The sequence below is a fragment of the Prionailurus bengalensis genome, chromosome C2 (genome assembly GCF_016509475.1).
Source record: "Prionailurus bengalensis isolate Pbe53 chromosome C2, Fcat_Pben_1.1_paternal_pri, whole genome shotgun sequence".
Lineage (NCBI taxonomy): Eukaryota > Metazoa > Chordata > Mammalia > Carnivora > Felidae > Prionailurus > Prionailurus bengalensis.
In genome coordinates this window covers 110,890,079-110,902,858 of record NC_057350.1, presented here as the reverse complement: position 1 = coordinate 110,902,858, position 12,780 = coordinate 110,890,079, and the positions used below count along the sequence as shown (strand labels likewise).

Sequence of the window (12,780 nt, the reverse complement as noted above, 5' to 3'; positions counted from 1 at the left end):
TAGTTACAACATATCTTTGTTTCTGATTGATTATAATAAACATATGAGTTTCTAGAGCTTTAAGACAACACATTAAAAGAAAATGGAATTTATTGATGAACCTTAAAAGAGGTATTAAAAGAGAAAATTAGAGTTAACACCCACAAGCCACCAAATTATAAGTCCAATTTTATTTATTCATAGATGGCAAAACTCTTAGGTTCTGAAAATCATTATTTCATTTGAAGAACAGTCACACCATATTAAAACTTTGTAACTGAAGAGCTCCAACATTTCTTTTTTTTTTTTTTTTAATTTTTTAATGTTTATTTATTTTTGAGAGAGAGAGAGACAGAGCATGAGCAGGGGAAGGGCAGAGAGAGAGGGAGACACAGAATCCGAAGCAGGCTCCAGGCTCTGAGCTGTCAGGACAGAGCCTGACGTGGGGCTCAAACTCACCAACCATGAGATCATGACCTGAGTTGAAGTCAGATGCTTAACTGACTGAGCCACCCAGGTGCCCCAGAGCTCTGACATTTCTAATTTTTATCTGAATATTTTAACAGTGGACTTCTTAGGATTCTACCTATTAGGGATCCGAAAAGGAGTGGTAATGTGGTTAACACTGAATTTCAGTCTTACTAGCACTTTCAACTCCGATAACTTTTATTGGATCACATTTAAACTCCCGAAGGCATTCTACTACCATCTTCTTTACACCTTAACGTTGATCTGATGCTTTCACTCCTGCCAGGATTTCAAACAAAATACACTGGGAATTCGTTTACTAACTTAAACTCTAATAAAAAATTAAGCAGCATGTATTGTCAAAATAAAGTAGGGCTCACTAAATATATTTTAAATCAAACCTGTGGTTTTTTTTTTTTTTCTGAAATTTATTGACAAATTGGTTTCCATACAACACCCAGTGCTCATCCCAAAAGGTGCCCTCCTCAATACCCATCACCCACCCTCTCCTCCCTCCCACCCCCCATCAACCCTCAGTTTGTTCTCAGTAAACCTGTGGGGTTTTTTTTTAAGCTTAAGAATAAAGAAGACACACCATTCAATGTAGAACCATTAAACATGAACTAATAGATTCGGACTAAAAATGTGAAAGTACAACCACAGAAAATCAGAAGAGATAGTGTTTTTATAGACGTATTGCAGTGTCTACTGCAGTTTAATGTATCACTTTAAGATACATAAGTTAACATTGCTTTCAGAGCAAAGAAGGTATTTGGAAGAAAAGGATAAAATGAAAGTGCTTTCTAAGTCATCATCTACTCCCATGAAATATCTGTGGTGAAGAATAGGTTAAGAGTAAAAACCTGTCTTTGGTCATGGAAGTGTTTTCATAAGCATTTCGTCCCTAAATATATTTTGGTTACATGTCAACCTTAAAGTTCAGAGGCAAATTTGCTAAAAGGCAAGGCCTATCAATAACATCAGCCTATAATCCAAGGATTTCTTACTGTTGTTTGAAAATTTATGATAGTATTTCATTTAATTTCAGTTAGTCTCTGAAAATATAAATTTTATCTTTCCTGAGTGTTCCCTTATTTTATCACTAATCATTTTTTTCACAACCATCATTTTAGATCAGTTTTTTTTTAACTACTTGCTCCTCAGAGATGTTAAAATATTAATACTTAAGCAAATCCTTATAGTTGAAAGGTATTGATTGGTATTTGATCTGGACTGATCCAAGTTTTGTGCTTTCTATATATCATTTTATTTATGATTTATAGAGGCTTGTGGATAAACTGTGTTTCATTTTTCTCATAGGACAGTATATTATGTGTAAACAGTGTCTGATCCTTTCATAAGATTCTAGGGTAATTGATTATACTCTCCAGACTATAATCAAGACTTTTTAATGAGGGTTATAAGTTGTGATACTTTAGATGATAATTCCCAATGTTTTTGGCAAAATACATAAGAAAATGGAGTCATTTAAAGTAACGTTGAGTGGGAAAAAAACAAGTCCCAGAAAATTAGGTACAGTATGACACCATCCTTAGAAAGCTCAAAATAAGCAAAACTAAATAATATATTATGTTAGAAATGCACTCATTTGTGATAAAATGATAAAACAAACAATGATGATTCAGGATAGCTGTAACTCCTAAGAGGTAAGCATGGGGATGGAATAAAGGAGTAACACACCAAGGTATTTGCAAGTTACTGGGATGCAAACACACATACACACAGGCACACACACACACACATACAGACACTTCATCATGATATTACTTAACAATTTTTAAGTACAAGAAAACCAAGAGATTTAGATTATTCGGGAACAAATTGATGATGAAACTGTAGGGATTTTCCTCTTAGCTGGGGTACCATTTTCTTCTAAAAATACTAAGCATTGTGTCCCTGTGGCCTGTCAATAGTATACTTTTCACTGTTATTTTTAATTTGTGGCAAACATTTAGCGATTTTTTTTGAAATACTTAATTACTAAATAATAGGAATAATTATTTTAATAATATATTTTGTATATTTTGTTTTATTATATAACTTACTTTTTATTTTTTTTATTTTTTTTTTTTTAAATTTTTTTTTTCAACATTAATTTATTTTTGGGACAGAGAGAGACAGAGCATGAACGGGGGAGGGTCAGAGAGAGAGGGAGACACAGAATCGGAAACTGGCTCCAGGCTCTGAGCCATCAGCCCAGAGCCTGACGCGGGGCTCGAACTCCCGGACCGGGAGATCGTGACCTGGCTGAAGTCGGACGCTTAACCGACTGCGCCACCCAGGCGCCCCTATAACTTACTTTTTAAACAGTGATATTAGAATAAGACTAGCAGTTTTAATTATCACTGAGAATAAAGGAAATCTCAGATTATTCTATCCATGTTCATATTTGGTGTTATATGGTCATATTTTGATCAATGAATGCATTATTCCTTATACATATTTCTGGAATTATGTTTTTGTTTTGACAAGTGGAATTTGATTTCCATTAAATCTTGTAGAAAAGGCTCTTCTTTCCAGTAAATCAGTAGTGTGGAAAGCACGGGCAGCTTTAATTAGCAGATATGAAAGTTTGGAATAAAGAACAATCTCATACCAACATTAGACTATAGTTTCAATAAAGTAAGAAGTATCCCTCATCATTCTAGGCAGGCTAGAACCTAAGATAAAATGGAATAAAATTAAGGTGCAAATTCTTTTGGTTTATAAAACATTATAAAGCCATTCTTCTATCCTTAAAGGGATGGAACATTTAGCAGAGTTGGCAAAGGCTCCCTTCAGTATATTCTGGAATAGATCTTTTTTCCCTACTGGGTATTAGAGGGACTAGTTCTGGCAAGAAGAATAGGCAAACTGTCTAGTTTACTTGCAGCAGGACTGCCCTCCTCACCACTAGCTGTGTAAATATTTGCCTTTATGTCAAAAAGAAAACTGACCTTGAGCACTTTTTGTGGGGCAGAGGGAAAAGGAAAACTTCCAGGTTAACTAATTTGAAACAAGTTCTGAGAGTCTAGTCTGAATTTAGACAGATTACTTGAGGTTAAACTATAAAGCTCTACCCTTCTCAAAGAGCCTGTTTAGCTCTGTCAATGCCAAAACACACAGATTTTGAATAAAATGTATAACTTAAAATTTTAAAGCCCTCAAAAGAACACCTTGAAATAAAATTTAATATTATGGAAATTAATCAAAGCAAGTGAAATTGAATGAAATAAGCAGCTGATCTTTTTTTTATCCCCATGCCTATCATATTTCGCCTCACTTTTTATTTCACAGAAAGAACAACCTTTACTGTACCTGACGAGGGGTTCTTTCTGATTTACTCCTACACCATTCCCAGTCTGAAAGGTCTGGCTTCTGACTCTCCTCATGAGAAAGTCTTCTTTCTGGCCCTTCCAAAAAGGTGGTTTCTTCATAGTTTGTATCACCTCCTGTTTCTTCAGCAATCAGTGGATCAACACCCTTTCCACTGTGGCAATCCTGTTTAGCCTCCATAATATCAGTATTTGTGCATTTGTTGATCCCTTTTAGTACAGAACTGTCCTGAGAGGGTGTGGTGCTGATTTCCACTTTTATGGCATTAAAGATATTATGAGTGTCTCTCTGAGAGTCTTTTGTAGTTTTGCATTCAGAATTCATGAGATTGTGATAGGATGTAGAATTTTCATCATCATCATAGTAATCTTCACGTGCTATTTTATAAATCCCATAACTCCTTTGGAATGACAGATTGAATTCAAAGCCTCTCCTCTTGGCTAAGTAAAAACAAAAACAAAGTTCCATGGTTAAGAAGGTAGGTATAAACAATTGGATATACATAGGGACTAAAAGTAGGAAAGTGCATTCAAATTATTATGATTTTAAAAACTATCTTCATTACCTGTCAATTATGTATGAAAGTAATTACACCTTATAAATTCAAGGTATCTAATTACTCTGGGCCTAACTTTTCTCACTTGTACAATGAGAGGCTGGTTTAAAGTACATACAATTCCAAGAACACTGCAGTCTTTAAAGCAGTTTAATGAACAAAAATCTAACCATAAATTCGAAAACTCTCACATATATGCAGTTTTAGTTTTAGCTTTTTTAATCTATCAGTTATCCATACATTACTTTATATGGGGATAAAAGATATCATTTCTAAATTTTATTTTGCTAGAAATTATTAAGAGGGCCTTAATATTACATGAGTTATTCATCTGACAACATCAGCAACAGATATGACTGCATTAAATATTTTCATGTATTCCATTTCTGACATTTATATGTTTATATATGCATACATTAAAAATTAGGAAATGCTGAAATACAGTTTTTAAACTTTTTAAATGAACATATATTTCTGATACAAATAAATTTGGAATGAATTATAAAAAATAGTGAATAGATTCATATTTTTGTGATCTAAAGCACTTTGCAACGTGTCTCTAAACCTGGTTAATTACAAAATGCATTTAGTAGGAATGCATAAAATTTTATGGTTTAAACCAAGAGAAATGTTAAGAGTATCTTAATATAGTACTACTGGTTGGTGGATATGGTATGAAATCTTAGTAGAAAAGTGAGAATGTGGCAGAAAGTGATACAATTTTTATGTGTGAATGTCATTAAATACTAGATCATTACTTTATGTATTAAGAATCAAGTTACATCAGGATAGTAGACAAAATGCAATTTAATGTTTTGGTATTCATCTTTCAAAACATGGCTCATTTCAAAGTATTTCTTCTACTTGGATAATCCTGTATCATATACCAGACATTTAGCTATCCTTGGTGGTAAGGTCTATGAAGTTATAAATTTTCTGTGGGAACAACAAATAAAATTTGATTCATTTTACAATAAATCCTAGTGCCATTCATATGCTGATTCTATTACCAAAATTTTTCCCATAACTGAAGATTTACAAGGCTATTCTGCTGACTGAAAATAGAATTTATAGGTATCATTCATTATTTGAGACAAAACATTCATTGTTTGAGCCAGAACACAAACAAGAATTTCTATCCAAAGAAAATACAAAGTAGAAACATATATTAATATTTTATATCCTGTCTTATGTATAGTTCTACTTACTTTTTCTAGTAATATAGTTCAGTGAAATTAAATTAGGATTTTTAACTTAGTTCAACAGTGTGAAAGTGGAGGAACTAAAAGGATATTTTAATTATTGATGGGTTTCCATTTTCTCTCAAAAAAGATACAAAGTGACAAATTGTGAACTCCAGGACAGTAAGCAAACAAAAACTCATAAATCCCATTTTATCATATAACACAATAAAACTGGTGTCTGTGGCTATATATCTGATTAGCTGTATATTATAATTATGAAATGTGTAGAGAAAAAATGAGTAATGTTTTTGAAGGAGTGTGCAGACTGTCAATGGAGAATCTGCCTCCAGGTCATGAAGAGGCAGTCTGAGGTAGGCTATGAGAAGGAAGAATGATTGTGATTTACACCATGGAGAAACAGAGAACTCCAGGGCTAATTTATGCCCACAGGTCATGTCATTTAACACAGCAACAACACTGCATAATAAAAGGCTTATGAGTTCTATTTTACAGTTGAAAAAACTGAGGCTGGTAGAGGAGACCTACCTAAGACCTACCTACCTGGTAAAGAGATTTGAATTTAAAGTCAGCTGATTCCAGAATTTGAATTACTAACCTTTATGTGAAATTGCTTTACTGCTAATTAGACCCATGAGAGAACCTAAGGTAAATTCTGACTGAGGTAATGAATGGAGATAATAGGTTATAACAATAGAACAGTCGACAACAGTTTAATAACAGAAACTTAAAGATCATCAGAATACAGTCAGGATCTTTTGAAGTTTATGCTCTCTATAAAAAAAATGTGTGTGTGTGTGTGTGTGTGTGTGTGTGTGTGTGTGTGTGTGTATAATGTTGTATTTGTTCTGAAAAGCTAAGCCCTGGATGAAACATGAATTAGCTTTAGTCTTTTGCCTTTAGTCACACCTTGCTAATTGCAATTTCAAACATTATTAGTTAATTATATCAGCTTATAAAAATAAATAATTCTCCAGAGTAATATGGCACTTAGCAGATATTTTGATTTTGCTTACAATAAAAGTTGAAAATCTGATTTTATAGAAAATATTTTAACTGTTTATTTAATTAAAAAAGAAAACATCATCTCATGCAAAGAAAATGAGTCTGAAAGCCATATCCAGTCCATATGTCTGCCACCTGAGACCTCTTTGTTAAAATCATCTTTGTTTTTTTTAACACTTTTGTTTTGAGACACTAGTAATACAGGTTAATGTTGGAAACAAGAGAGAATTGTTAATCTGCAAATTATTTCCCATTACTGACATTCATTTTTTGATTGCATGTCTCTCCACTTGCATTCATGAAGGCTGAGATAGAAAATGATGTTTACATCTGCAAAATGAACTTATAGTCAATATGAGTTAGGAAGCGTCCTTGCTTTTTGAGTTCACTGATGAAGAATGTAAAAAGGGGAATCTTAGTTTGTTAAGGAGAAAAAGCCTAAATGTAAAACTGGAGCCATACTCCCAAAGAATCAAGGCACTTGATTAGGCACTTGCCTACCTGAGGAAGAGTATCTTTGGGGTTTGAAAATTCTGTTCTTGTGTCATCCTAGCAACAGGAAAGTATATGATGGGTTCTCAGACAATGAAATTACATCATTCTTGTTCTCAGAGTTTCCCTACAGCAGAATCTGGGATCATAAAGAGAATGGAGCCATTTGGACTACAAGCATTTGAAACTAATGTTTCTCACAGTGTTTGATTTTTGAAGTCATGCCTCTTTTTATAAGCCTACAATATTTCAGGGAGTTTTTCCCTGAAAATTTAAATACAAAGAAAAACGATGGTAATTTTAGAGGAAAAATATTATTTTGATCTTGAAAAGTGTGGTTTTAATTTCCAGCATGAGAAATTAATGTGATTATTGATTCTTCCAGCCTGCCATAGTCTCTTGTAATCTTATACAGTACAAGACAGAATACTTCCTAGACCATTTGCAGTGATAGGTCTGTTGCATTGCTTTGTTTTCAGCTCTGATATGGGTGTCCTTTACTTCTTAAAGATGACGGCCCTACATCACTTTACTAAGACTTTTCATTTTCTCTGGCATTCAACTTTTATTATCTCTCTCATAACCTTAAATACTATAAAACAATGCTGACTCATTAATTTAGTGGCAAAAGGTTAACATTTGATAGAATGCTAGAACTTCCAGTCTTATAAATGAATTTTATATATGTTCTTGGTGGCTCAGAGTATTTATTATTAATTTTCTGTGTCACTGTTGCTCTGGATAGTAATCTCCGGAAGCACAGAATTGTTATAGAAGTTCCATGGTTATTTTGTTTTAAAAACATAGATAAATTTGGCATCTATTAACAATAAAACTTTATGGCATCCTTAAAAGTAAAGAAATCCTCTCATCATTTGAAAAATACCTAGACATAATAAATTTTAAATGTCATCAATACAGGGAAAATGACCAGTTCATGATTAATTAATGTTTATAAAATAATACTGTTGTAGAATTGATTGTAGAATATATTTTAATATTCTCCAGTTTTTTTTTTTACCTCTGAAATAGTCTGAGATGAACTATTTTTACTTACTTTTTTTTCCGTTAAAGTTTTTTCTACACAGACAAACTCTGCCACCCTTGTCCCTTCTTGACCTGAGAGTTTTTTGTGTTTTCTGAAAACAGTGGCATATACTTCAAATTTGTGGGTTTTTTTTTTAAGATTTTATTTTTAAGTAATCTCTACACCCCATGTGGGGCTCAATCTCAAAACTGATTTCAAGAGTCACATGCTCTCCTGCCTGAACCAGACAGGAGCCCCTTAAATTTTGTTTTCAGGCACGCTACTCTGAAAACTTCTTAAAACCCCATAAGAATGAATACAAGAAGCAAAATAATAAAAATACTTTTCTTTCCTGTTCCATTACATAATAATGGACTATAATATAATGTGTTTTTAAACTCTTCAAAGAGTTAATCTCTTTTCAGATACAGGTTTCTCATATGTAGACTTGGGAAGGGAATTTATTTTCTACTCTGGTCTAAGAACTACAGTGGATATAACATCTAAGGGCCTTTTAGACTTCATGCTGTGTTGAATGAATTCTGTCTGTTCCTTTCTTCCCTAAAATAATTATTCAATGTACAAACACGTCACAGAGTTGTTTTAAACCTGACTCCTTTAAAACTTATCCCAACACTGTGCTAAGAATTGTTTCACATTATAATTTCCTCTCTTTATTTACATTTATGCTTGGATTCATCATTCCCTACTCAGGCAACTTCTCAATAGACCACTTTTCTGTGTTTGTATGCTTATTGGCCCCAACCCCACACTGTCAAGGACTTACTTTTTTCCCCATCAGATGCCACTGTATATGCGTTCTGCTTACAGTTGATGATGCAGCCACAGGGCAGATGGGTCCAGCGTTTGGACAAGACAAACACTGGGGTTACAGTGGTGGCCAGCAGGGTTAGTAGAAAGCTGAGTGTCTCGAAGGGAGGGCTCTGAAACCCTACCACGTGCTGGACCATCATGTGGATCTGCAAAGGCAAAGAGCTTCAGACCTATCCCAGGATACAATTTTCCACTTTGCCAGGCCTTTCCCCCAAGCATGCTGCCCCAGCACCCTTCTCCAGGCTCCTTTCCTGCCTGAGAGTCAGAAGCTCAATTTTGGTGATGGACCACTGGGATCTCTTGGGATGAATGAGGCCCCCTGATTTAGACCACAGGGCTTTGGGTGGTTTCCACTCCTGGGTGCCTGGTCTGTGCCCCTGCCACCTCAGGTCTCCTCCAGAGAAGCACAATTTACAATAGTGGGGACGCTACTGGGAAAACAGGCAGGCATCCTGAAAACCTGCATCTGGTACTCCAGATGGCCTTTGTCACATCCCTGGGCCCTCACTTCACCCCACTCCCCAGCCTGCTTGTCACAGCAGGACACCACCTTCCTGGGTCAAAACTGGGTTCCTTCCTGAAGGCTTGAACAAAAAAGCCTGTTTGCCTCCTCCATAAGAGACTCTTAAAAACTAAGAATAAACTGAGGGTTGATGGGGGATGGGAGGGAGGGGAAAGTGGGTGATGGGCATTGAGGAGGGCACCTGTTGGGATGAGCACTGGGTGTTGTATGGAAACCAATTTGACAATAAATTTCATATTAAAAAAAAAAAAAGCCTATTTGGTCCGCTCTCTTCCCTCTCTAGTTCTGATTGCAACTCTCGGATCTCTCTCCCTGCTGAGGATGGGCGGTGTCCTTACTAGGCAGAAATGGATTGGAGAGAAAGGGATGACAGAGGGTTGGCTGGAAAGAAAACCCTTTTACTACCTCCCTTCTTTTCTGAATATTCCCAGATATTGCTACAGGAGAAGAGAACAACACCCTTGGCCACGTTAGATCTAGGAAAACTGTCCCCCGCGCCCAAAAGTGCTCCCTGTCCCCCTCCCCAATTTTGAAAGGAGAAGCACTTAGTAGCAAAGGCTTCGAAGTCTACAAGCTCTACCGGTGAGCTGCCTTCCCCCAAGTGAGAGTCTAAACCCAGCAGATACATTTGGAAGCGGACTTAACTGTGCGTCTCTTGGGGACTCTCTCAACCGGGGACGCTATTCCCAACACGCACTCATACTGTCTGGTACACACACCCGCGCACGTGAGAAACTGCACTTTTACCATCATGGGCAGCCAAAGGATGACTTTCGTCAGCGCTAGGATCAAAGAGAAGCGCTTCTGCGCTACGCTCACGGTGAAGCTCCTGGTGCCATAGAGAGTCCCCCGGTTCTCACGCCTGCAGGCTCCAACCACAGCGGCAGCCTCGTGTCCCGGCCCCTGCCCCAGCTGTGCCCTCGCTGGTGGACCCGGTCCAAACACAGTGTCGGAGCTGGGGGAGCATCCCCCAGAACAGCGCAGCGCAGGGCCGGGAGCATCATCTGGAGACAAGGAAAGCACTCCCCCTCGACTTGGAGGGGTCCCAGGAGTGGAAGCTCCGCGGGAAATCTCCTGGTAGTTGGCGTGGAGCCTCGGCGGCTCCTCCGAACACAGCAACTGGTGAGTGAGCGGGACAGAGAGGCCGGCGAGGAGTCCGAAGGCCGAAGAGTACACAGCGAAGAGGAGCAGCACGTAGGAACTGGAGCAGTCCGCCAGACAGCCCCATGGCGTGCGCACGAAGGTGCCCCAGCCGCACAGAGGGAGCGCCGAGAGCAGCAAACTGGCTGCCCACACGGTCAGCACCACGCCGAGCACCTGGCCGGATCTTCTGGAGGCTGCCTGGCTCCCCACAGCCCTGTGCATCGAGTAAAAGTTGTAGGAGACTAGGAGAGTCGCCTTTAAGTTGCTCGAGAGGCCCTGGCATAAATATAGTAAGGCAGAGGTGGTGCACAGAGCCTGGAAGTAATCAGGGACCTGGTTTGGCCACTGCAAAAACATGAAGATGGTCACCGACAGGACACTCATGAGATCATCCCCAGACCAGGAAGCCACAAGCATGGACACAACGGTTCTGTTGTGCGTTTTCAGCAGGGAAACTAGTGAATAAATGCTGCCTGCCAGGGCTGCAACAGTCATTAAGCATGTCAGGCAAAACAGATAGATATTCAGAGTTCCTGGCAGATTTAAAAGGTCCGTCGAATTATGATTTTCTTTCCACAGGGTAGAGTCATTTGTTGATAAGTTACTGGAAAATCCAGACATTGTCTTTGGTCAATATTTAATTTCCCTTTCAGTGAGTCTGTAAATATTCTCAAAATAAAGCATGATTGTTAGTTGCAAATCAGATCTCATTTTCTCCTCCCAAGTTTCCCTCTAGAAGTTCCCCGTCAGTCCAGCAGAAAATGATCAGGCATGTCTCCTTTAGATCTGACTCAACCCATATTTAAAAATTGAGTTCCATTTAAGAGCATCAGTAAAAAACTTTTCAACATTCCAATTAAAAACAAACCCCAAACTTCCTCCTGAAACCATCAAGTTTCTGGCATAAATGCAAAAAGCTTCTCAGGTAGATTGAAAAACAATGATGTCTGGCTCCTTTTGTGTCCTTCTTAGGGAGCAAAGCAGCTTGTAGCTTGAGGTAATCAAACTCTATTCACTTTTTAAGAGCAGTAAAGCGATGCATTTGGTTCCAGAGCTGCATTCAAAGGCAGAGAGATTATCAGGTAGGTGTCAGCTTTGCAGGTTCAGAGAGAGACACAAGCAAAACAGAGCGGGGGAGGGGGGACGGTGGGGGGTGGGGGAAGGAGAGGGAGGGAGGGAGAGAGAGAGAGAGAGAGAGAGAGAGAGAGAGAAGGAAAATAAGAGAGAGACAGACACTGAGCACAGCTCCCCGTCGAACCGCTGTGTTCTTCAATCAGCCTGTGATCCTCAGAGCTGCAGGAAGGAGGAGTCAACTCCAAGCAGGAGAGAAGCAGGAACAAAAGGGAGGGGAGTTCAGTGTGTGAGCAAAATGATGTACATCTTCTTAGCCTGCCTCATTCAAAGCAAGAAACGGTGTCCTTGCTAAGCCTTCAGTTTTGGTTCTGACATATAAAACTAGCCAAAATACTCGCTCAGGCTTGATATGAATGACAAATATCATCTTTGAGAGGTCTAAGCTACTCCACTAAAGGATTGCTTCTATTCTTATCTAGACCTCTCTGATACATAATGCTTTAGAGAAAGAATAGTCTCAATGCCATTTTAAAAGAATAGGATGTGCCAGCTTTTGTTTTTTAAATATATATTGTGCTTAATAATAAGAATGTCATTATGGTCTTCATTACACTAAACAAAATTTTGCAGAATCTTTGGACTTCAGGCATGTAACTATTTTCTGTCAATGTCATCCAGTAAGCAAGCTGCCATTTGAATAAATAATGTTCTCTAGTTGTTAAAGTCAGATGATATTATATAGGGTCTAAAAGGAGATTACCCCCACAAAAACATTCTTAACGGGTGTATTGAGGGTGTCACATACAATAATTGCACCTCTGAATTCATTTAAAAAATCGTCAGCTTTGCAAGATGAGTGGCTCAGCAAAGAAGTAACTGGCAACAGTAGTTCTGTTACCAGAGTCGAGTACTTAATTAAGCCTGACAACTGAAACGACCAGACCCACAAATCAAAGGCACAAACAAGGCCTTATTGGGGCTACAGCTTCAGCTGAAGGGTGACACATCACCAGCAGAGAATAGTTAAGGCTGGCCTCCCAACATGGGAGAGGCCCTGCTTATATAAAGTTCCCGTTCCAGTTCCCACCAGTCCAGTATGCTAAGAGGAAAAAGGGAAAGAAGAAAGGCTTGGTCCTGTTCA

At 38.0% G+C, this 12,780-nt stretch overlaps 1 protein-coding gene across 1 annotated transcript in view; it reads right to left on the bottom strand.

Moving 5' to 3' along the window:
* The window catches only part of GPR149 (G protein-coupled receptor 149), a 69,055-nt gene extending 57,377 nt beyond the window's left edge, over positions 1 to 11,678 (bottom strand). The window contains exons 1-3 of the mRNA XM_043595079.1: positions 10,170 to 11,678; positions 8,853 to 9,045; positions 3,766 to 4,223 (exon numbers count right to left, since the gene is read on the bottom strand). Of these exons, the coding sequence (XP_043451014.1) occupies positions 3,766 to 4,223; positions 8,853 to 9,045; positions 10,170 to 11,186 (1,668 nt within the window). The 5' untranslated portion in view covers positions 11,187 to 11,678. The remainder of the gene's footprint in view (positions 1 to 3,765; positions 4,224 to 8,852; positions 9,046 to 10,169) is intronic.
* Between the last annotated feature and the right edge of the window lie 1,102 nt (positions 11,679 to 12,780).